General features: G+C 43.0%; 1 protein-coding gene across 2 annotated transcripts in view; it reads right to left on the bottom strand.

The window, feature by feature from the left end:
* LOC122861716 (MAM domain-containing glycosylphosphatidylinositol anchor protein 2-like) overlaps positions 1 to 25,633 on the bottom strand; it is a 106,373-nt gene that overhangs the window by 50,672 nt on the left and 30,068 nt on the right. Inside the window, exons 3-7 of one of the 2 annotated variants that reach the window (XM_044166528.1) lie at positions 20,541 to 20,680; positions 11,560 to 11,734; positions 9,763 to 9,959; positions 5,297 to 5,429; positions 2,789 to 3,061 (exon numbers count right to left, since the gene is read on the bottom strand). In XM_044166528.1, coding sequence (XP_044022463.1) covers positions 2,789 to 3,061; positions 5,297 to 5,429; positions 9,763 to 9,959; positions 11,560 to 11,734; positions 20,541 to 20,680 — 918 coding nt within the window. Of the gene's footprint in view, positions 1 to 2,788; positions 3,062 to 5,296; positions 5,430 to 9,762; positions 9,960 to 11,559; positions 11,735 to 13,634; positions 13,983 to 20,540; positions 20,681 to 25,633 lie in introns of those variants that run through there. The other variant, XM_044166529.1, reaches the window with a different exon arrangement.

Raw genomic sequence — 25,633 nt, 5'->3', positions numbered from 1 at the left:
TACTAGCTAACATGACAGAGAGAGAGAGGTGCATGATGGGAGTTAAATAAGTAAGGAGGAGGGAGTCGAGCTGACAAGCTGCAGGGTCAGCAGCTAACACACACACACACACACACACACACACACACACACACACACACAGAGGTGAGTCATGCTGTTGAATAAAACACATTGGACAGAAGAAAGAAACACACACACACAAGAAAAGACATGACATACTATTATTAAAGGGATAGCTCAACATTTTGGGAAATCCTTTTATTCTTAGTCTCATGCAGCACGGAGCTGCAGTCAGGACGTGGTTAGCTTAGCTTAGCATAAAGACTGCAAGCAGGGGGAAACAGCTAGCCTGGCATACCGACATGGATCAAGTAATTATTTTTGCTAATTTGTTATCTTTAATCTTCAGAGCATCTTATAAAATCATTGTTATAACGGCCTGTTTGTATCATGTTTGTTTGTTTGTTTATTAGCTACAGAATCAACAACAGTAGCTTTTCTTCCTGGGGTCCACATAATGTATTTACAATACTTTGATGAAAAACAAAAATACCGTACGAGACTCAGCGATGCTAACGTCAAACACTAAGACAAAAAAACACAGTAATTTAAAACCCATCCAGTACAATAGCTCTACATCATTTTATCAGGTCTTAGAGATCTAAAGTCATCAATAAACAACAAACATCCTCTAATTACAAATAAATCAGATAGTTAGACAGCGCTCTACATCAATAACACATCTTTAGCAAAACCGGGACTATGTTTATACTCCATTTCTTACATAAATAAATACAATCTTAACAGTTTATTAAAGCATTTTACTACTTTCTGTGGTCAAAAATCCTGCTAACGAACGTCTTCTATATTTTTTATAAATTCTGCTGTTTAAAATTCTGGTTGGCCGGTTTTATAATGAACCAGAACTGAAACCAAACGTCCGTTTTCGCTCAGTGTGCTCTGCTGATTTTGTTCTCGTCATCAAAACGTGATGTTCAGGACGCTTCATCGTGATGCTGCAGGAAACGGCGACACGCAGCAGAGAGGAGGAGGATTTGATTTATAAAGACTGAAATAATCTGAGAGCTTAACGTCTCTGCACCAACGCAGATAAACGCTCTGCTTGTTGTGGATGTGTCGGATCTATTATTGTCTGTTCTGCAGCAGCTTGTGCATTCAAAACAACAAGTAAAGACCTGAATGTGCTTTTGTACCTGCAGCGACTAAAGGAGGACTCACCTGAACACTGTTAGAACCCTACAGACAGAAACACAAAGAAAAGACAGCAGAGAAAACACCTTTCAACAGGTAGACGACCGTCTGAGCTGCAGCTAAATCCCAGAAGAACAAAATTGCGACTGTGCCAAAAATAAAGCACAACATGCATCTGCTGCGTTGCAGAGTTTCACTTCATTTGAGCGTCACGCAGACAAAAGAAAATGGCTGTGTGTTAATGGCTGCTGGTGCTCTGACTCGTGCTGTACGCTGCAGGGTTCAGTCTGTAGTCAGAGTGTTTCTACCTGTGCTGAATGTCCTCACAAGGGGGGCGATAAGCCTGCTGTCATAGAGAGGGGGCGGGGACGCGATGAACTGCACTAGAGCTGCAACGATTAGTTGATTAATTGATTAGCGAATCGACAGATTCTTTTGATTATCGTTTCAGTCATTTTCCAAGAAAAAATGCCAACGATTCACTGGTATCATCCTCTCAAATAGTGAGGATTGCTCTTTGTTTTTATCACATATGATAGTAAATGAAATATTTTTTTAGGTGTTGGACTGATATTCCAATAAAAACAGTGTGTGAGTGCTGCTGGAATGAGTCCTAAATCCCGGAAATGAGTTAGCCCTTTTGCACTTCCCTCGTCTCGAAGTCAATGGGTTTTCTGATTGGGTCTGTGGTTAACACCAGCTATGTCAGTAAATACCTCATTCGTGAATTCTGAAGCTTTTACGTGTCTTAAAAAAGGGGGTTTCTAACATGTGGCGAAATCAAACATTGGAAGCTTAGCGATGGTGACAATGAAGTCATGTGACCGAGGTGTAGTTTGTTTATAGCCTAACATTAGCTCTTGACTTATGGAGATTGCATTTACGCATAAAAACGTTTTTGTATCATAAACTTTTGTATGTTCTTGCAATCATCCAGAATCCAGTGGAAAAATCCCATTTACTTTTTGTTGAGGGAACCACGGCGATGCTAACTTCCAGGCTGGCCTACAAAACTAAGTCATCCCTGCAGCACTCTGTAGCAATTTAAGGACGTAACTTTGGGCTCTGGGAAGTTGTGATAGGCGTTTGTTCATTTTGGAAAGATTTGATGAATCCGGCACTTGAATTTAAGCCAAAAATGTGTCTGTATTTGTTACATTGTGGGGACGAGAACCTGTTAACACACCAGCTATATGGGGACTCATCTCCCATGTGGGGACATACAGTAGGTCCCCACAAGGTAAACCTTTAAAATGTAGGTTTAGGTTTAAGTGTGAATGTCGTACCTCTGACCAGTATGGTGGTTGATTTCTTGAATATAGCAATTTAAATATAGCAATTATAGATTTCTTAAATATAGCAATTTAAGGACGTAACTTTGGGCTCTGGGAAGTTTGTTCATTTTGGAAAGATTTGATGAATCCGGCACTTGAATGTAAACCAAAAATGTGTCTGTATTTGTTACATTGTGGGGATGAGAACCTGTTAACACACCAGCTATATGGGGACTCATCTCCCATGTGGGGACCTTTAAACCTTTAAAATGTAGGTTTAGGTTTAAGTGTGAATGTCGTACCTCTGACCAGTATGGTGGTGGATTTCTTGGCAGGGTTGCCCACGTTGTTGGACGCCACGCAGCTGTAGACACCGCCGTCGTCCACGTTGACTACAGGGATGGTCAGCGTGCCGCTGTTGACAATGCTCCTCTTCGGGAGCTCCTGTCCTCCCAGCCTCACCCACCTCAGGGTGGGAGGAGGGTCTCCGCCCGACGCAACACACACCAGAGTGATCGTCTCCCCCGGGTTCACCACCAGGGGGTCGTCCAGGAGGAGCTTAATGGAGGGAGGAGCTGGAGGGGAGGAGGGGGAGGAAGAGGGAGAAGAGGAGGAAATAGGTGAGGAAGAATTGTGAAAGGGAAGGAAGATGAAAGTGGAGATGAGGAGGAAAAAACGTTAAATGTTTTCAACTCAACTTCACTTTTATTCTGTCCTGCTGAACTATTTATAGTTTTACTGTTAATTTTATTTATTCGTGCTTTTTATTTTTATATGATGTCTTTTTTTTTTTCATCAATTATTTATTGTTTTGTATCAATCAGGAAGAAAAGAAAAAAAACATTAAAAACCAAAAGCGAAAACAAAAATGTAAAATTAAGAAAACCAACAAATTGAATGAATACATGAACAAATTACTGCTGATGCACAACTTGTCCAGTCCTAGAATGAACTCCACATCTGCATTAAGTCCCTGGGTTTTTCTTTTATTGCAAATATAAATTTTTGGGCTGAATAATAATTTGAACGGTTGGCTGAGAGCTGGAGTAACTGATGTGAATAAAACTTAATTATAAGACGTGTCGTCCCTCATTCGTCCAGGAGTGATCTATCGTAGAAAAGGTTTCAGTCGTAGTCGTCTGGACGCTGTTTTCAGAATCAAGACGTTTCGGCTCCCATCCGGAAGTCATTCTCAATTGTGAAAATGGTCTGAGAACTCAGAAATTTAAGCTACTCTGTGTTGCTTAAGCCCCGCCCTCAGGGCTTAATTAAACTTAATTCTACCATCTTTTTTGGTCACTCCTCAAGTTACATGAAACTTACCAGGTAAACATAACTTCTGGCACAAATCATCATAATCAATAATACATTTTACAACTTTGGCAACAGGACTAGGGCTGCGACTAATGATTAAAAGTATAGTGTTGATAATTATGATTCTTATTTAATTGATTTTTCTGTAAAAAAAAAAAAAGATTAAAACCTTCATACAGTTCCTAGAAGTTTCTCAGTTCATATGCAGGTGGATCATGGGATTTTTCTAAGACTAATATATACATTTTTTAAATTTTAAAAGGTTTTAAATGTCTCATCATGTGTAAATAATCCATAGTGATCTGCTTCCTGCTGCAGAATCCGAGTATAAAAGCTTCCTGTCCTCAGATTCACATCAGAGTGAAATAAAAGCTGCAGAGCAACTCGCTGCCTCCACCAGCTGCACACGACGAGCTGCACAAAAACAGCTAAATGCAGAAATAATAATGAGGGAGATAAAAATAGCTGAGTCGACCTCTGTTAAGCTGACATCATGTAAATCCCATCAGCCCCTGGGGCGGGGTGGCGGGATCTACTGTACAGGTCACAGAGCTGCAGTCCGAGCTCAGAGAAGAAAATGATTTATTTATGATTTAAGATCATTTAAGATCATCAGACTGAGAAAGTATGGATATGCAGCAGTTTATTCAGGATTCCCATTTAAGGGAAAAACAGATGAAAATGAATCACAAAAATAAGTTTGGACTTGCTGCGTGTGAGATAAGTAAAAATTTTGATTTAGAATCTCATAATTCTGACTTGTTTATTCTTTCACAGACTTAAATATAAAACTTAATATAAAAAGTGTTTCAGAGGAAAAAAAAATCAAAAATAAACATAACAGGACAGTACCGATGGTAAAGAAGACCAAATTAATGATAATTATTAAGTGGAGATTGCAAAATAATGGTATAGTCCATTTGAAAACGATATTTTTAAATTTGTATTTGACTTGAAATATTGAATCAAACGAGCCTAGTGTTGATGAGCCTTTATTTTTAGTTTTCACACATTATCCACTAATGTTTTGCTCAGCTTACAGTATTTATTACCGACTGAGCGAATAACTTAGGACGTATTATTATTATTATTATTATTAAAGTAATGTGTTTAATTAAATGAACACTGTCAACAGGTTTCCTACAGACTAATTTCTTCAGTGTATTGTGTGGATTATCCACAGTAACAGGGACACAGTGTCTCGATGGGATGTTGCTGTTGAATTTTTAAATATCCTTTAAACTAAGAGGAGAGAGAAAGCATGTTTTTTCTTAAAGAATTTGTGTGAACTGACGCTTTAAATGTGACTATTATTCAATGTAAATTACTTAGTATAATATAATGCTTTCCCATTTTAATGAAGCTTTGTTGTTGTATGTGTGTTTGTGTGTGTTCATCATGTAGTGGGGACTCACCAAGTCACTTTCAAGGTTAAGACTCTGACTGTGGTTCAGTGTGTGTGTGTGTGTGTGTGTGTGTGTGTGTGTGTGTGTTACCTGTCCTGTTGTTCAGACCGAAGTGGGCGCTCTTGTCTCCGATGCCGCAGACACTCCTGACGGAGGAGATGCAGGTGTAGTCGGCGTAATCCTGAGGACGAAGATTCTTCAGCTTCAAGATCTTCGTCTCACCCTGTAACAAACACGCGCACACAAGTTTGTCTTTTTATACTTGTGAGGACCCTCGGTGACATACTGCATTCTTTAGCCCTTACCTTAACCATCACAACTAACCCTACCCGTAACCCTAAACCTGATTCTAACCTGAATCTTAAAACCTTAAACTTAAAACGCTCCTTTGAAGTAGTGAGGACCGGCCAAAATGTCCTCACAGTGCAGAAATGTCCTCATAACAATGGTTTAAAACTGAAAATCTGCATCGTTTACACACTTTTACTGTATATATATATTTTACAACTGGACAAATGTCTAGTTGGTTAAAAATAAAAGAGTTTAAACTCTTCACAGAAGTTTTTGAGGAGATTTTCTGTTCATTCTTTACAAACTAACAACAGTCACCGGTATTATCAGCTGATATTGTTTTACCGCAGACACACTGGTGAATATGTTGGCAAATTTCCAGGGAGAAATTGTAGTAGAAGTGACTCGAACAATAGCCAGCACAAACAAACAAACAAACAAATTGCTTCTAGTTTGACGATTGATTATTAATAATTTTATTTCTGATTTTATATTTCTTTAATTCTCATTTTGTGACACATTTTGTGTAAAGTGGTTGTGATTTGCACCTCGGGGCCAACATACAAACCGCGAAAGAAGAGTCTCCGGGAATCAAAGTCAGACAATTCAAAACTTCACTCAGTTTTTGATGAATTGAGAGGAATCAGTCTTCCATATTCAGCAGATTAATCAAAGCTCTGTCCCAGGCTAAGCTCCTCCTCCTCCTATTCTCCTCCTATTCTCCCTCTCCATCTCCATCTTCTCTTCATCTTCCTCCCCTTTCCCCCCTCTCTTCCTCCTCTTCATGTCTCCACCTCGCTGCCATATCTCTCTTATCTCCTCTGGCAGCCTCGGCGCTGCCTCCCGCCTCACGGACAGATGAGATGAGATTAGATGACATTTAAATGGGATGTTTGTGCAAAGATGGCGGCCAATTTCTTGGCGGATGATGATGATGATGAGGAGGAGGAGGAGATAAGTTCCTCATTAGGGCCTACAAGGAGCGAGGGGGGCGGAGTTCACAATCTGTGCGCTGAAGGCATTACAGTTGACAGCGTTCAAATCTGGCGTGAATGTTATCTCTGTTGCTGTATTACACGGCCCGCTAACTGGCCACCTGATTGGCTGGCTTCCCTTTGCTCCAAATTAAATCTAGAGCACGGCCAAAAAAAAAATCTGGAATCTCCATCTGCGGAGGATTTTAATCCACAGGAGGAAGATGAGGAGGGCTTAAACTACAGGACGGCTCGGCTTTTGAACGGCTGTTGAAGTCACTGACGGAGGATCGACAGCGAATATTTATATTTACAGAAAAGCACAAGAAAGGAAGAAGGAGCTCGGGTTTCTGTGCATGTAAGAGAGAAGAGAGGAAAAAATAAAGCCAACACAAACGTAAACTTCCATTCATGAGCAGAAGTTTCTCCAAAACTCATTCAGTCCACTTTGAGCAATTTTGCAAAAAAATCTCTAACATCTTTATTCTAAAAAAACATCAAAAATAAAAGGTTTTGATATAGAACCACATTCCAGGAAATGTTTCATTACAACTTCACATAAAAAATAAACAACTTCATGTGAAAAGTTTATCATATTTTGAGAGAATATATCTTTAACCCTTGGAGACATCAGGTATCTCACATTATGAAATTGAGGACAGTGAGATACTGTATCTTGGATTGATAATGGAAGAAATTGTGATGGCAATAAAAACTGGTATAAAAAGTCTCCCAGTCTTAAACAACAAATGGACTTAGTAAGGATTACTGTATATATGTGATGGAAAAACTGACATTTTCCCTGATGAATAAGGAAAAAAGACCTCAGAAAATGGGAAAAATGGATCAGCTTCACTGCAAACAACGAGGACGCTGTCATATCTGGATCTAGATCAAATAAAATGTAATAAAAAACAAAAAAAACCTTCTAACCGATCATCATTATTCATCCATCCTTCTCTCCGTTGTCCTCCCGGTTCATGAAGCCTTAAATGTCACTAAAAAGATGTGGATTTATTTCAAAAAATTATATTAAAGATTATATAAAACATCTAAGGATTTAATGATATTTTTAGCACGAATAAACACAAAATGGAAGTAAACCCGCGGTGGTATAAACCTGTCGAGATTTAGACGTCCGTGTGAAGCAAAAATTGGACAAAATTCAAACTTTTTAACTATTTTTGGCCACAGCCGATGGACCACCGCCCGTAATAATCAAGCACCTCAGGAGGAATCACACTGAGTTGAACTGGGACTAAAAAGACTTTTATTGCTGGCGCTTCAACACTTCAGCGGCAGAGGGACGACTCCTGGGAGAGACGGAGACGTCACTCTCAGACACAAAGTAGAAATTATAAGAAGTGTTTCTGTCTCTCTGACAGTTGTGGTTTGGACAGTTAGATTATTTAAAAAATATGAAAAAAGCACCACTCTATGTGTATGGGTAAATATAAAAGTCAGCAAAGTTCCCCAAACTGTATCTGAAAAAATATGATGCCAAAATGAAAAAACAGCTCAAATCTCATGAGCACGGTGATGACAGTTTTAGAAATCGCTTTGAAAAGAAAAACAAACTGGAGAGAATAAATGTCTTTTCTGATTGCATAACACGAACCCTGTCTCCTGAAATGATGTTTGTATACAGCTAAAGCATCCATCCATCCAGTTTCTACCACTTATGTTTTGGAAGGAACACAATTTCTGCCTCAATCAAGTTTCGTATTTTTCCAGTTGGGAAAAGTCTTCAGCTCGTATCCCGCACTGAAGTCGCAGGTGAGAGGTCGGGGCGGATGTTCAGATCCTGAGTCCCACCTGTTGCTGGTTTAGATACTAAAACACTTCGGGAAACAGTTCGGGAAAGACGCTTGTTTCGGTTAAATGTTCTGGGAGTCAACGCGTGGATAGTGTATGGAATCATGTTGGCGGTGAGCATTTTGCAGATTTGTTCATTAGAAACGTTTCCTCTTAATATTTAAAAAATCGCAGTCCGAGAGGCATTATATCTTTCACAACAGTATTCGCTGTTGAAAATCAGTAGAACAGAAATGTTATTTTGGGGAGACAGTTTAGAAGTTATACTGTAATTAAATAAACATCTAGGCTCATGAGCCATAACCACTTCAGTGTTGATTCTGCGGTTGATGTGTGCGATTACCAAAGGTTTCTCGTTAGTGATGATCTGACGACATCGAGCTCTTGTTCCTGCGGAGTTTTAATGCAAAGTGTCTGCTAAATTAATATAATGTGATGATCTTTATGTGTGCCATCTATGAAGCCGAAAACTCAGAGGAAATCAGGCGTTTGCCTCAGTGGAAGTTGTTTTTCCACGAGAGGCGGGGAAATGACTGAATCTGCACTCTAATGCCGAGTTCAGACTCCACGACCTTTCTGTCTGTTACGAGTCACTGTGTCAGATTATTATAGTCAGAAATTCACGCCGTGACTACACGTTGATCCCTGACCAATCACGACCTGCGTGATGTCATCGAGAAGGAGCGTGCTTGGGACGGACTTCAGGGAATAAGAATGTAAACAAACATGGCGTCCGAAGCGGTGTGTATGAAACTGACTGTTTTGTGTTCGGAAAAGCCAAAAACAGAAGGAAGAAACGACTGTGACCGTTTCTCTGGTTCACAGTTCCTCCCGGCAGCGCCAACAACATCCTTCCTCTTTCACGTCAGCGTGTTCACAGCCGAAGAGCGCTCTGTGCTCCTGTTGGTCAACGTCACCAACACGTCGTGGAATTTGTCGTATTCGGCGAGAGAAGGCAAAAAAAAATTCTCACGCGCTTGTCTTTCTGTGAGACGTCGTGAGACGTGCCGTCGGTTGTCGTCCACTACGAGTCACTACACGGGATAAAACCATCAACCGTCCCGCGTCTGTCGGGTCCGGCTGATATCGTGTAGTCTGAACACGGCACCAGAGCAATTAAAAGTTTGACTTATTATTGCTGAAAAATTGTGCCAGACTCAAAATCATCACTGTTGCAAAGGTAAATTTCCCTGTCGCCAAAAAGTGTAAGGTGTTTTCTGTGATTTTGAATCTTTTTAATTAGCTCATGTGCTCCTCTGACAGAATATCTCGGTCTCCATCTCCTGCAGCTCCCAACAGGTTAGTTCACCTCTGGAGCTCCTAAATATCAGCAAGTCAAATTTACTCCTAAAAGTCATGAGAATTTCTGTCCAGTTAGGAATGACGTTCCACTCTGAGACACTTATATAGACAAATACAGGCCCTGAGTTAATAATAATAATAATAATAATACAAATATAAGGTGTGTTTCTTCACCTGTGTAAAAAACGGTTCGTAGATCTCCACCCCGGAGTCGGAGCCTTGTGTCAGCGCCTCCCTGCCTCTCCTCCAGGTGTAGTGAACAGGTGGGTTGGAGTTGGCCACGCAGCGAAGAAACACCGTCCTCTCAAAGTAGAAATGCTCCTTCGCCTCACCGACACTCTGATGTACCGTTATCACCGGGTCATCCAGGTCTGAGGAGGAGGAGAAGATGGACAACAAGGAGGAGGAGGAGTTGGGAAATAAGTATAAAGAGGAAAGAAAGGTGGCAGGAAAATAAGGGGAAAAGAGGGGCGAAGGAAGCGATGGGGAGGAGGGAAGGATGAGCAAGTTTCTGTATAAACTGCAGTAAAAAGTATCTACAGAATTCACTGTAAAGTCATTTACTACCAACTGACCCAGAGAGATAAACATCTGCAGCACTACAGTTCCTCTCAGAAACACAATGAGGACAGCTGAAGTTTGTTTTCTTCCTGCAGCGTCTGAATTTACAGTTTTTCATATTTTCCAAACAGCGGGGTCAGTTTTCCTGTGGTGGGGGTAATTACTGCAGGGCCAGAGGCGTTTTAATTGGCTGGAAACACAGTGGGCTCCCCGATCAGTTGGCTCCGCCGCGGTAACGAGTCCGGTTATGAAGCCGCCACCGGCAGAGAGGCTAATGGTCGCTAATCCACTTCACACAGAGCGACGACAAACTCCGACCTGCACACTGAACGCATCAGGGCCCGAAAAAACAGCCGCTGCAAGTAAACAGAAGCCAAAACAATCTGCTCCCGCCTGCTGGTGACTCCCACAATGCACTGCGAGTCCTGCTGTACGGGCTGCAGGTCAGGGTGTGGTGGTGAGTTAATGATTTATTCTGTTTCCTCCTGCAGTTTGAGGAAACGTTGTGTAAAAGCCTCCGTGCCCTGAAGGAAGCACTCAACCGCGATGCGTTCAGGTACCACTTAAATCCCTGTAATCCCAGTAAGAAACATCCTCCAGGATATTATGGCTGTTATACAACATCGCTCACAGTTTGCATGTATTGCTTCCTCCTGTTTTCGCTACTTTGGAGGAAACTTTTCAGGCGACATACATGAGGGACACAGTTGTATAAAAACACCCCCGGGGGTGTTTCTTTACTGGGATTACTGGGATTTTCTGCATCCCAGTTGCGACAATAAACACGGCGGTGAACCGGCAAGGTGAACAGAAGCCGACGTCTCCACAGAGAGAAGCATCCCGCCTCATGTTTGCTGTGACAGATCTTCAGCCAGCAGAGCTCCGGGGGAGAATCACCGCTGCAGGAAAACAGCTCGATGCTTCGTTTCCACACATGTAGGTCAACAACAATCAGCCGCAAACAGCGACACAAAGTGTTTGTCACGTGTGACGAGGAGACATGTAGGTCAGGAGGAGGTTTTAATACCATCAGGTGACTGAAAACAACAGCAGGAAGTTACTGACTGCTTTTTAATCCACACAGTCCTGGAACTCCATTTATCTGGCAGCTCAGATCCCTTCGTGAAACTGAACTGGGAGTAAAACCAGTCCCGTCTCAGAGTTATTGATGAACGCTCGCTTTCAGCAGGAAAAGGATGAGTGCCCCCCCCGTGTTTCCAGTCTTTATGCTAAGCTAAGCTAACCAGCTGCTGGCTGTAGCTTCATATTTACCGTACAGACATGAGAGTGGAATCAATCTGAACACCTTCATCTCTGCAGGAGGTGTTTCTCACCTGCAAACGTTCAGTCACAAATGTATTTCAGATTTTGTGTGTAACTGTGTGTGTGTGTGTGTGTGTGTGTTCTTACAGTAGACGTCGACCCGTATGGACCGGATGGCGGGGGATCCCAGTCCGTTCTCAGCCTTGCAGTAGTAGCGCCCCCCCTGGTGGCGGCTGATATTATCGATCTTCAGAGTTTCGTTGTGCAGCGATGAGTCGCCCTGACGGTCCGAGGCTCCGCCCGCCGTCTTAGTCCAACGAATCTGCATATGGGGGGGGGGGGGGTGAGTATACACAGCAGACTGGCATAGACTGGTTTATATATCGGTTTAGACTGACCAGACTAGTTAGATTTTCAGGATTTTATTTTTTGGATTATTAACAGGAGTCTTTAGTTTATATGGAAACTGAATCGATGCCAGACTGTATTAGCTCGCTGCAGATTAACTCTACTGTGTGTGTGTGTGTGTGTGTGTGTGTGTGTGTGTGTGTGTGTGTGTGTGTGGTCCAGATTTGTCCTCGTTCAGCATCTGTTGGTCAGTTTTCCGTCCGTCCTCCCTCCCACCTGCGCTGTCCCTTCATCTCCTCCATCACCACCATCATCCTCCTCCTCCTCCTCTCTCTCTCCATCTGTCTCTCTCCCTCTTTCTGTTACTGATTAATCATTACAATAATCTGCAGAGAAACTGACGGTAAACAATGGAAAACGCAGTACAAATAAAAAAAACTATGAAAATTAAAACAATAAATTATCAATATTGACTTCAAAATAAAAGGAACACTATATCGAGGAAGACTTACTACGAACTGTAGGAATTTAAATATATATATAGGAGTTCTTATAAGTTAGAGACGGTCTCAGATGTTTAGACGCTTATCGATTGTTATTGACTGTTACAGATGTGGTCGATAGTTACAGATGTTGAGGGAAGTTCAGATAAAACTCCCACAGAGCAGAAAAATGTAAATATTAGCTGTAACGAAAGAGTTTCCCCCCCGGGGATCAATAAAGTATTTCTGATTCTGAGTCTGAATCTACTGTAACTGCTGTGAACCGGATCTGACTGAACCCTAAACCACTCTGTATGTCCAGATGTTTGTAGACCTCCCTGTCCACAAACTTTAGTCCACCTTTTGTCTGCCTGTTGTAACTTTGGGAACTACACACAGGCTGCCCTAACTCTCTGATTGGTGGAGGTTATTGGGCCGCACAAAAAAAGAAGCTAAGCAGCACTCAGGGATGAAGAATCCACTCTGTATATTTTTGAAAAATTGATCCGCGGACTTCGTGTGTAAAATCAGTATTGTCCTACAGCTGAATGTCAAACACAGAGAAGGCAGCAAAGGAAAGTCTCCTCGAGACAATAAGTGACAAAAAAAACTCTTGAAATCTTTTCATGCTGTATTTCACTTTATTATATTTCATTCATTTTTGTGGGTAAAGATGAAAATGCAGCCTCAGTCAATGAAACCACGTGACATTCAGTAGAGGTTGTGCGTCAGACGGACGGACAGATGAGATAATAGACTTATGGGAAGAGCAATAATCTATTTCATCACCTTTTATGGTTCAGAGCCTTAAAACTTTGCTGTGTTCTTCCACTTCTGAAACCTACACTCTCGCCTCCATCAGCATATTTTCTGCCCTGATTCTTTCTCTTTCTGTCCCACCTGCTCCATCATCCCCCGTCTCTCCCATGGTACAGTCCTCCCACATGTCGGTCGCCGCGCTGCCAGCTGGAGTGGAAGCGGACTTCTTATCCGTCTGCGGCGCAGGCAGACGGTTAACAGCCTCGAACCGGCGAACTGACGATTAATGAGCTAAAAATACTCAGTCCACAGATCCCGGATCTGTGTGACAACACACGCTCTGCACGGTGTCTAATTAACACAACGTCACTGTAGTTACAACCTTAACATCAACACTAGTACCAACAGTGTGAAGGATGATGCACTGTGCTGTGCGTAGTCACAAACCAACAACAAGCGTGTGCATCACTGTTTAGCGTCCCCTGGAAACGTTGTGTTTTCTGTTTTCGCAGCATGTTTCTGTATTTGGTTGTTTTCTCACTTTGCAGCACATTTTCTAAATGCTGCGCATGTGTTGTCAAATTGAGGAAGATGGTTAGTGTGTTGAGCTCTCAGGGCCACCGTACCACTTACCTTCATGTACAGCTGCAATTAGTCAATTAATTAGTCAAACGAAGCCAAATATTCTGTTTCCAGCTTCTCAGATGTGATGATTTAATAGGAATAGGAACAGGAAGTGCGCCGGGCTTTGAAGCCAGTTCGACATAGCGGCCAAACTGTGTAATTACAACTTCTGGGTCGTCACATGATGAAGACGTTGTGAAAGAAGCGGCTGTAAAACGGTGGACACATTTTCTTTGAGCGTCACAACCGCCCCGCGAAACGGCTCGCTTCGCCGTCAGAATTAGATAACATTAATAATTCTATCTAATCTAATAATTAGATTAGATAACATTTGGGAAGTCTAGAAGAGCCATGCGCCGAAATCATCGAAACCGGAGGGCTAAACCGGAAGTTAGCGCTGCTCGGCGCGGAGTCTCTGGAGCGATGTGGAAGAGCCGGGTCATTTTATACCAGGAAGCGGAACTTTTTGGCTTCATGCTTCAGTGGCCGGAGCTGCATCCGGCTCTCTTTATGCATCACAGACACACGACAGGTGAGAGGCCGGCAGCGAGGTGCGAGCAGGAACTACTAAATCCTCCACGCTGCTCCTTTAAGGCATTACTGCTAATGTTAACATAAAAACATCAAGGCTCTTGTCTTTTTAAAATTTCACTCAAATCAAGACTGAAGAGGGAGGGAGGGGGAGGGAGAGAGAGGGAGGGGAGAGAGAGAGGAGGAGAGAGGAGGGAGAGAGAGGGGAGAGAGAGAGGAGAGAGGAGAGAGAGAGGAGGGAGAGAGAGAGGGAGGAGGAGAGAGAGAGAGAGAGAGAGAGAGGAGAGAGAGAGAGAGAGAGAGAGAGAGAGAGAGAGAGAGAGAGAGAGAGAGAGAGAGAGAGAGAGAGAGAGAGAGAGAGAGAGAGAGAGAGAGAGAGAGAGAGGGAGAGAGAGAGAGGGAGAGAGAGAGAGAGAGAGAGAGAGAGAGAGAGAGAGAGAGAGAGAGAGAGAGAGAGAGAGAGAGAGAGAGAGAGAGAGAGAGAGAGAGAGAGAGAGAGAGAGAGAGAGAGAGAGAGAGAGAGAGAGAGAGAGAGAGAGAGAGAGAGAGAGAGAGAGAGAGAGAGAGAGAGAGAGAGAGAGAGAGAGAGAGAGAGAGAGAGAGAGAGAGAGAGAGAGAGAGAGAGAGAGAGAGAGAGAGAGAGGGGAGAGAGAGAGAGAGAGAGAGGAGAGAGAGAGAGAGAGAGAGAGAGAGAGAGAGAGAGAGAGAGAGGAGAGAGAGGAGAGGAGAGAGAGAGAGGAGAGAGAGAGGAGAGAGAGGAGAGAGAGAGAGAGAGAGAGGAGAGAGAGGAGAGAGAGGGGAGAGAGGAGAGAGAGGAGAGAGAGAGGGAGAGAGGAGGAGAGAGAGAGAGAGGGAGAGAGGGAGGGAGGGAGAGAGGGGAGAGAGAGAGAGAGAGAGGAGAGAGAGAGAGAGGAGAGAGAGGGAGAGAGAGGGAGAGAGAGAGAGGGAGAGAGAGAGAGGGAGGAGGTGTTAAAGAAGAAGAAGAGGGGATGAAATAAAATGCAGAGGAAGCTGAGCTCTGCAGTGACGCAGAGACAGAAAAAAACCAGTGTGTGTTTTACAGTGTGTGTGTGTGTGTGTGTTACTGTGTGTGTGTGTGTTACAGTGTGTGTGTGTGTGTGTGTGTGTGTGTGTGTTACAGTGTGTGTGTGTGTGTGTGTGTGTGTGTGTGTGTGTGTGTGTATATTTTACAGTGTGTGTGTGTGTGTGTGTGTGTGTGTGTGTGTATTTTACTGTGTGTGTGTGTGTGTGTGTTACTGTGTGTGTGTGTGTTACTGTGTGTGTGTGTGTGTGTGTGTGTATTTTACAGTGTGTGTGTGTGTGTGTGTTACAGTGTGTGTGTGTGTGTGTTACTGTGTGTGTGTATTTTACAGTGTGTGTGTGTGTGTGTGTGTGTGTGTGTGTGTGTGTGTGTTACAGTGTGTGTGTGTGTTACAGTGTGTGTGTGTGTGTGTGTGTGTGTGTTACAGTGTGTGTGTGTGTGTGTGTGTGTAGATTCAGACTGTGTGCCAGCAGCTGCTCTATTTATAGCCTCAACAGACTGACAGCAGAGAGACTAAAGAAAGAGAAATAAGGCAAGGAGGAAGAGGAGGAAGAGGAGGAAGAGGAGGAAGAGGAGGGATGGTATGAAAAGAAGCAGAAGAAGAAGAGTGGGGGAGTGAGTGCCCCCCCCTCCCCCCCATGCACACTACATGTTACATTAATGCACATATTCTTCATACATTTGCACTTCCCCTCCTCTTCGTTTTAAACTCTTTCATGTTAAAACTGAAATATTTCACGTTTTTTTTATTGTAAATTTTCTATTTATGATTCGTTTTTCTTTTCTCTTACTTTTACGTTTATTCACCAAAACCCCCGAGACAAATTCCTCATATTGGCGACGAAGCTGTTTCTGCCGCGTTCACGTTCACGTCAGTCTAAAGGAATTATTAACAACTGGAAAACAAAGCGTGTTCAGGATCGGTTAAAGCTGCACTCGCGAGACTTGAGCGTTTGCTTAATTGACAGTTAATTAAGACGCAGCTTCCAGTCTGCAGCAGAGGCTTTAACGAGCCGCAGCACAAACACTCTGTGTGCTTTTATTCTGACATCACTGCTGGGAAATAAACACCATCAACAATAAACTGAACCGACCTCCCCCGATGATGTTTTACACGATTTCTGTTCCGCTGAGTCTTTTAAAAAGTAAACTTTTTAAATTTTAACTTTGCGGTTGTTTCATTTTGTCCCACTTTTCCTCCGACACAGTGAAGTAAACACAATTTACTGAAGCTGCTCTAGTTTCTAGATATTAACGCAGAAGGCTGTTTGAAACTGTAACAGGAAACAATACACACTGACAAACTATCAATTTCAGATCCGAACAGCTTCAGAACGAGTGAACGTGTGATGGGTTGATTGTTTAACTGATGGACTAAATCAGCGGTTCTCAACCTGAGGCCCAGGACCCCACAGGGGAAACCAGGGAAACTAGATCAGGTGTGTTTTTCACAGGTTCAGGTCTCTGTGAGTCTGTCTCATGTCCGCTGTAGGTGTGTGTGATCCTTCCTCCTGTCTGTACTGGCTGTGAAGACGTCCGAATAACCCAACTTCCCCTAACGTTCATCATCCGATCAGTCTCCACAGTATATCTACCCGGCTCTACCTTACAACCAGCGCCGGATCGTCTCCGTACGGTACCTTCGCTACGGCGCCAGCCTCGACCGGGTTAAGTTATTACTCGCTGTCGTGATATCTCGTGTAACCTTGTCTGTTATTCCCCGCCGGTGATCGCAGCCACCGCGTCCTCTCTGATCTCTGCAAGCTGCCTTCCTGCTCCGCCTGCCACGCTACACGAGCCAAACTCAGAACCTACACTCACCGCCTCCGTCCTCTGAGCCCCGCCGGTCCTCAGCGGACTGTGGCGACAGACGTCACTACTGGCTCCAGCGGACTACACCGGACTCGCCCGCTCTGGAAGAGCGCTTATCTACCTGTGATGGTTTGCCGTATTATAATAAAGACTGTTACTACTACGATCCAGTTCTCCACTTCCCCGTGTTCTGCATTTGGGTCCTTAGATCGTGAACTACGACACTTCTGCAGTCTGAGTTAGACTCATCTATTGGGCATCTTAAAGAGTTTCCCCTCGGGGATCAATATCAGAATCAGAAATCCTTTATTGATCCCCGAAGGGAAACTTTGTTACAGCAGCTCGTCTTTACGTCAGTGCACACAGGAGAAAGCACTAGCAAACAATATGATGCACTATAAACACTATAAAACAGGTCAGAAATAAATTAAGTACCAGGTGATTATAAGTATAAGATAAACTAAGTGTCGAGTACCAAGTGGGTTTACCGGCTGATGATGATAATACAGTATATTAATACAATGTAATAAATTAGTAATAAGTAATAAGCAGAGGTGCATGTACTGTCGAGAGTAATGGAGGTATATAATATCAATAACAATAAATAAGAAAAACTAACATGGGGAAACTAAATATTGCACGGGAGTATTAAACACAGAATATTGCACAATGATGTCAAGTATTGCAGAGATGTTAATGATCGATGTCCAGTTTAGTGACTTCGGGTCATACAGACTGACTCTTAGAGGGAGGAGCTAAAGAGTCTGATGGCCACAGGCAGGAAGGACTTCCTGTGGCGCTCTGTGGTGCATTGTGGGGGGATGAGTCTTCCGCTGAAGGCGCTCCTTTGTTTGACCAGCTCGTCATGGAGCGGGTGGGAGACGCTGTCCAAGATGGCGTGTAGTTTACCCAGCATCCTCCTCTCTGACACCACCGCCAGAGATATAGAGTATTTCTGATTCTGATCTTCCAAAGGTAAAGACTTTTTAGAGCAAAAGTTCCTCTTTGTGTTTCTGTCTCTTCATTGCAGCTCAGCACAAAAGCACAAAGAAGGAATCCTGCAGTAAAAAGACCTTTAGATTCTTTTGCAGAGGCTTCATATTAACTTCAGATAAAGTTTAGAACGTGTTTACAGTGACCAGATTACTGTGAATCCATCCACGGCTCTCTTATCTTAACTGTAGTAAAGACAGAAGACGCTGCGTTGGTCCTGAATAGATTATTTTTAGATACTTTGTGTTAGTTTCAGTTATTTCAAAGAGCAAAGGGATCGTGACGTCAGCTGGTAGTTTTTGAGTGTCTGGAGGACTAAATGACTTCTGTTGTAATAAACACTTTAAAATGGAAGTGGTGTAATAAAGTGACTGTACATGTAATTTACTAACTCCCAAAAGTGGATTTAGTGTGAAGTAACTCTTTAAACACAAGGACGCATCGCTCTGCTTGCATCCAGCCTCTCAGCCGTTCCTTTGCCTGACTGCAGTCTTTGGTGAAGCCCACGTGTTTTTGTAAAAGCAGATCAGAAACCTGGTCACAGGTCAGAGAGATCTGCGTACTCCAGGAGAAATCTACACGGGGAAACCTGGTTTCCTGATGTGTCTCTCAGTTTTCCCGCTCAGAGCTTGTTTCTGAGGATGTCGAGTTGTTTCAATTAAATCTTAATAAATGTTAAAAGAGGAGCTATAGCCACAACATCTTCCTCTCTTGTGCATACGTCAGCTCTCTCTGTATCGTCTTCTTTTACTAATTTCTCTTTAACCGTCTTCATCTGTCTGCCTCCTTCCTCTCGCTCTCCTCTTCTTCACTCAATAAATGTCTCTCTCTCTCTCTCTAGACGGCGGCAGCAGCTCTTCTCGTCCTCCAGGTTTTCTTCGTCTTCTTCTTCTCCTCCTCTGTGTGATTGCTCTCATTTATGAAGCACAAAGGCGACGGAGCAGCTCAGCTCGGCGGGAGCTCTGGCACTTACAGCACGCCGCCGGGGATGATGGGAGGTTTTTTTTATTACTGTATGTGCTCTGCAGAGTCAATAGGGATGAAATGTGTGTGTTTAAATGTACACTTCGTGCTCTTTTGCTGTATCAGCTTTTTTCAGTTTTCAGCATATTTCTCTGGTTGTTGATTCATCTTTTAATCTGTTACAAAGACGCTGCATAAACTCTGGTCTCTACTGATGACATCATACATCAGGCCTATCTAACTGGCGGCCCACGGGCCACATCCGGCCCAGCAGCAGCCTCCGAGTGGCCCAGCGTGCAGGAATCTAATACATGACAAAATAAGTAGACTACATATACAGTTTATGGAAGCAGCTAACGAGTGAGCCGTCTCGCTTCCTTCTCATCGCTGCTGAGAGCTGCACGTGCTCAGTACCGATCGGGCGGGATGTTTACGGATGTAGCGACGCCGCCGATCACATCTTTCACAGATCAGCGTTTTCTCGTGTGAGCTCCGACCAGCTGAGCAGCTTCTCAACACATCTGGCTGCCGACAGTCACAAGCAGGAAGTGCTCTGCTGAAAATGTGTCTCCGTCAACCCTGAAACGTCAGTTTAACGCCACCTGGACCGGCAAGTATTTGTTTATTTTACCGCCAGCTCCAAACGCCTGCTATTTTTTACTACATCCATTTGCATTTGTTTAAAATGTGTCATTACCAAAAACTAAACAAAAAAAGGTTTTAAATAGGCTGCTGAGGATGTCTGGCCCATCTACATCTCCTGGTTTTAAAATCTGGCCCAGCTGAATCTGTAACTGAACAGCCCTGATCTATGTGTTTCTGTTTTGGGGCCTTTGATAAAGTAAATTCTCAAATAAAAGGCAGTATTCAATAAAAGGTGGTCCCTTATGAATTCACTTTCTCTGGTTACCATTGATACTGGTTTTACTGTTTTACCTCACTGATTATTTCCAGTTGCTTCCACTTTGCTGTTTTTTTGATCGCTGTTAAGCTGCTGGTGTTTACATTTAGACCAGTATAACCAGTGTAAACCAGTCTAATCTGTATTACCAGTATAAGCAGTATACACGCGGAAAGTAAGAAGTTACGGTCCCAAACGAGTGCCGTTAGTGGACCCTCGACAAGCACCAGGCCAGTAAGTGCGACTACCCACTAAAAGTGCTTGTCATGTTCTGACGATAAAGAATAGTTTAAAATCACAATGAAACGTCTGGTTCAACATTTACTCAGGAGCAAAAATCAGCCTTTAAGCTTAAAATAAATAATGATGATGTTTATCGTGATAATCATAGATATCAATTGATTTGTCCCAGCCCTAAATAACATCCAATCATATAAATACAGGTGTACAGCTCGGCTATTATAACCTTTTACTCTGCTAATGCTAACTCAGTTTACTGCTGCAGCTCCTCCCCCAGCCCAACCTCCTCCTCCTCCCAGTATACCCAGTGTGTTCCCAGTATACCCAGTGTGTTCCCAGTACACTCAGTGTGTTCCCAGTACACCCAGTGTGTTCCCAGTACACTCAGTGTGTTCCCAGTACACCCAGTGTGTTCCCAGTACACCCAGCATACCTGTGGTCGGGGGTGTCCTGTCACCAGACACTGCAGCTCCAAAGTCTCTCCCTCTCTGATGGTGTAAACTCTCTCACTGTAGCGCTCCTCCTCCACGTTACAGGCCTGACCTGAGTGCACGATACGCACTGTAGGGGGCGCTGTGGACCACAACAACACAGAAACAACACATTCAACATGTTTGTTATGTGATTCTTTAGCACATATGAAAATAACACACAAGAGGGAGGTTAGGTTTGTGTCAGTGAGCTGTTATCAAGCTGTTTGTGTGCTTTCTGCAGGTATTTCTGCCTCCGGAGCTGCAGAGTCTGGATCGGTGGTTGTGGGCCACCTGCTGCCCCCGTGTTCCTGCTCGACAACTGCTACTACAGTTGTTATTATTAGTCTTATTACTATTGTCATTATTATTCCTATCACTGTCATTCCTATTATTATTACTTTATTAATATTAATATTACCACTACATTATTATTATTTTAAAATTCCCTCTCCTCCACCCCCCCTCTCTCTCTCTGTGTCAGTACGTAGCCGTAGCCATGCTGTTTATCAGTACGTAGCCGTAGCCCTGCAGTTAACGTTACTCTTCGTTAGCTCTAAATATCAGCTCGTGTTGTGTTTACTACAGGGAAATACGTCTCCTTCATGTATGACGTTGTTTTTCCACCGCCATTTATCAGGTTTGCTAATGCTAATGCTGCTACGAGCAGTTACAGTTAGCCAGTTTGTTTTTTTATACACGGTGCAGCAGCTGCTAACACAGTTGGAGGGATCAACTTACGCAACAGACCTCAGAGTCTTGTCTATTTCGTCACGGTTAAGGAAAAGCTAAACTCAGCTCACTACTATCTGTGTGATGGGATACTGCATGAGCTGGTGTGTGCTGCACTTAACATATTACAGGCAGTAAATTTACAAACCGTAAATTCTCAAATAGTGTCTTATTTACTTTAGCAGCAGAGAGAACCAGGCCTTTAATTGAAACAGGCCGATATTAGAGGCCTTTATTTCTAATTTCCCCAGTTAATGCAAACTCAATACTTCCTCCATGTTTACCTGTTGTCTTGATAAATTCACTATGATGTCCATTAATGGAACAGGAATTAATGAGAGTATGAAAACATTTCTGTTAAAAATAGAAAATGTTTCACAGTAAAAGTTTAGCTGTTTCACAGTAAAAGCCCTCCAGCTGTTTTGAGCAGAGTGGTGAGTGTGACATGACTCATGTGAGTTGTTGCTGTAGGCTGCAGGTAATTTCACCCCCCTCCATATGTTTTATTTGTTTATCGTGGCTATTATTTGAATCCTTTTATATGAGAATTTACGATAACACACCTCCAGATATTACATTATTTCTGTAACATTTATCATGAAGTTCTTCATCTACCTACAACACAGTTTAAAACATTTAAAGACATTTTTTCTCCTTGTTTCATCAAATCAGTTTCTCTCTTCAGTGTATAAACTCTGCAACTTTCCTTGCACGTTCTCATCTTTCTACAATAAACTTTAAACCTGCAGGAGCAGCTCTGATCCTCCCCCACACGCCTCACCGCCGCTGCCGCGACACACAAGTGATTTCTGAAATTCAGCGTCTTTAACTGCAGCAGACTGAAAACGTCTGATATCAAAATAAAAACAGCTCCTGTGTTTTATTGTCTGAGTGAACTCGAGGAGCAGCTGGGTTTGTGGTTTACTGCGAGTGTATGAACCAGCTGTTAGGGAGCTGTTAGCCTCAAACAGACGCTACAGCCTGCAGGAATCTTCTCTACCTGTCGTCATGGGAACCACACGGCGAGGAGGCGGCGTGGCGTTTGAGTCCCTGAAAGCCGCAGTAAAGAACAGCGTCCTCTAGGTGTTAACAGCTTCTTTTTTTTTTTTTTTTTTTACAGCGTTCCTGACATTTCACTGACTCAAAGTTTGGTCCTGAGAAGTGAACATGATGGAGGAATAAAAACAGGAAGTAAAGTTCAATAAACTGCAGTAAAAATGTCTCTATGTCCCCTGGAGGTTTAAACATGAGGGCACTGGTTTGTTTTACACGTCGACAGCGTCATTGAACCAGTTTGTTCATATGAGACCAACAGATTTTTATAAATAATAATATTAATGTACCTGTATGCTCTGAAAATAGTGATTTTATATTATAAGTTTCAGAATCTGTGAACTTTTTCTTTGTGGAAACGTGTGAAATTCTGTGTGAAACAAGATCCAACAACATCTGAGTCAACTTGGTGTAATTTATACAAATATAACTAAGAGTTTTGTTTTTGACTGGTACTGTGTGTTTATATCTATGGGTGTATATAAATATACATAGTGACAGTGTATATGTGTATCCTTAGAATAAAATGTTTGCAAATCTTCTTCTGTCATTGTTCTCATGTGCAGGTGATGTGTGAACTTTCGGGAAGTCTCAGACTAAAACCACCTGGAATTTCAGGTCAGATTTGAGGCCAAACTCTGGTGAACAGTCTGTCTGAACCAGTTCAGCTAATTAAAGTTGTGAAATTATAAATGAGCAGCAAAGGAAAAAGGTCAGCAGGAAATTAATTTTTAATTGACAGGAGATTTGGCGGTGTATAGCAGACGGCTGCAGACTGGACCACTAACCCTGATCTGGATTCAGCTGCAGGCCTGCAGGTATGATGTGCTGTTTGTGAGTTTCTGTTTCAGCAGCTGCGAGGCATCCTGCATGTTGTACCACTCATTTTGTATTTTAACACTTTGCCTCTATTTTGCCTGACCTGCCTGCATCTGTGAGATTCAGTATTCTGACGTGTGGGTGCATCTGTACACCGTACGAACACTGACACCAAACACTTACTGCTTAAATATCTCTAATTTAACACTGAACTCCACTTTCCTCACTGGAAGCCGTAAATCAGCTGATCTTCCACTCCAGGTGATCTGTAACCTGCAGCTCTGAGCCTACAGCAGAGTAATCACTAATTACGCTCATGATTGATTAGTCACTCAATCATCTTTATCAAATAATTGTTAGAAATCACAAGCCCGACCATGGTCTGATGACGTCACTGGCACAAACTCGGCCTGAAGATGCAGAAGATCCAAATATTACCAACTGAGAAACCCAAACTCAGAGTACCTACTGACACAGAGTCCGATCCGATGCCAGGGCTCTCTTTTATCGCAAGCCAAGCGTTCCACATCCTGTGTGTTTTTTTATCCTGGGCGATGCTTAGAGCTCGTTAACACTGTTAAATCATCTGCCAGGCGCACGCTGTACGTCACCTGGCGTTTCATAAGCAAATCATCACTTTATATCTGCATATAAAATGTTAGTCGATCAGAACAAGCTTCAGCGTCGACCTTTCCACAGCTCCGTCTCCAGAACATGGACGCAGTTTGACCTGAACGTTAACCCAGGACGTGCTGGTTAAACGTGACCTGAAACACCGGAGGGTTTGTCATCAGAGGAGGAGAAGTTTGTTCATTAAAGATGAAACAGCTGAGAAACCAGGAGGAGAGAAGAGGAGAGGAGGAAACGAGAAAGGAGGAGAGAAGAACAATGAAGGCAAGGTGGATGGAGGAGAGGAAACAGAAAAGGAAAGTGCGGAGAAGAGGAGGTGACGAGAAGAGAAAAGGAGACCAATAGAAAAGATGAATGAGGAGAAGAAGATCGAAGGAAAAGAGAACGAGGTGAAGAAGAGTAGAGAAAGATGAAGAGGAGGAGGAGGAGGAGGAGGAGTGGATGATCTGGTTGTCCTACTTTTGCTCTCTTTTCTATTTTTAGAATCTGGATTTTTTTTTTGTCTCTCCGTCCTCCGATGACTCTGCTAATGTTTCCTGCTGATGTCATCAAACCCCAAAACACACACAGTCATGTTTTCATCACTTTCGGGGACATTACATTGACTTACATTCATTCCCAGGAGACTTACACTGACCTTACACCGAGTCCCCATAAGGAAGGCGAGTCCCCACAATGTGACTGTGTAACCAGGTTTACATGAATAATACCAGCCCACACACACATACACACACACAACCCCCGACGGACTGATTCCTTCCCAGCATGCACTTCATCAGAGCGGCTCCGTCTGAAGAGGCCTAACACCTCCGACAGACATCAACTAGAACCAGAGCAGAATAAATAGAACCGCAGTAGAGTTTAAATAGAGCTACAGTGGAGAAAGTAGAACCACAATAGAACCACAGGAGTCTAAGTAGAACAGCAGTAGAGTTAAAGTAGAAGTGTGACTGAGCTTAAGCAGAACTAGAATAGAGCCACAGTACAGTATAATAGAACAAGACTAAAACCACAGAGGAGTTAAAGTAGAACCATAATAGAATGACTGAGCTTAAGTAGAACTGGAATAAAGTTTAAATAAACTGCAAAGAACCAGAATAGAACAGCAGTAGAAGTTCAAGTAGAACCAGAACCACAGTAAAAAGTTTAAATAGAGGCCCAATAGAACCAGATAAGAGTTAAAGTAGATTCACAATAACACAGTAGAGCTTAAGTAGAACAAGAACAGAGCCAGAGCAGAATCCTCCTTTAAACCTGCGATACTTTGACTACTCGACTCCACACTGTTCACACTGCAGACCAGGTTGTTGGACGTTCTCCTGTGGATTCACAGAAAAAGTTTCAGCTTCAGGGAAATAAAATGACATCTGATCACAAACGACTGGCAGCAGAAGTTCAGGTGGAAGCTGAGATCCTCTACAGACCACATGAACGAGGTTTTCTGGACTCTCATGATGAATAATAATGTTTCTACTGTGTATGAAGTAACATTTGCAGCAGGAACTCTCTGCAGCTGTTGCATAAAACAAAACCTGCGAGCATGACTGCATCACGACTGCATCACTGCATCACGACTGCATCACTGCTTCACATGACTGCGTCACTGCTTCACGACTGCATCACTGCTTCACGACTGCATCACTGCTTCACATTACTGCGTCACTACTTCACATTACTGCGTCACTGCTTCACGACTGCATCACTGCTTCACATGAGTGCATCACTGCTTCACATGACTGCATCACTGCTTCACATTACTGCGTCACGACTTCACATTACTGCGTCACTGCTTCACGACTGCATCACTGCTTCACATGACTGC

This window comes from Siniperca chuatsi, linkage group LG15, assembly GCF_020085105.1.
Source record: "Siniperca chuatsi isolate FFG_IHB_CAS linkage group LG15, ASM2008510v1, whole genome shotgun sequence".
Taxonomy (NCBI): Eukaryota; Metazoa; Chordata; class Actinopteri; order Centrarchiformes; family Sinipercidae; genus Siniperca; species Siniperca chuatsi.
This window is presented reverse-complemented; position numbering and strand designations above follow the sequence as displayed.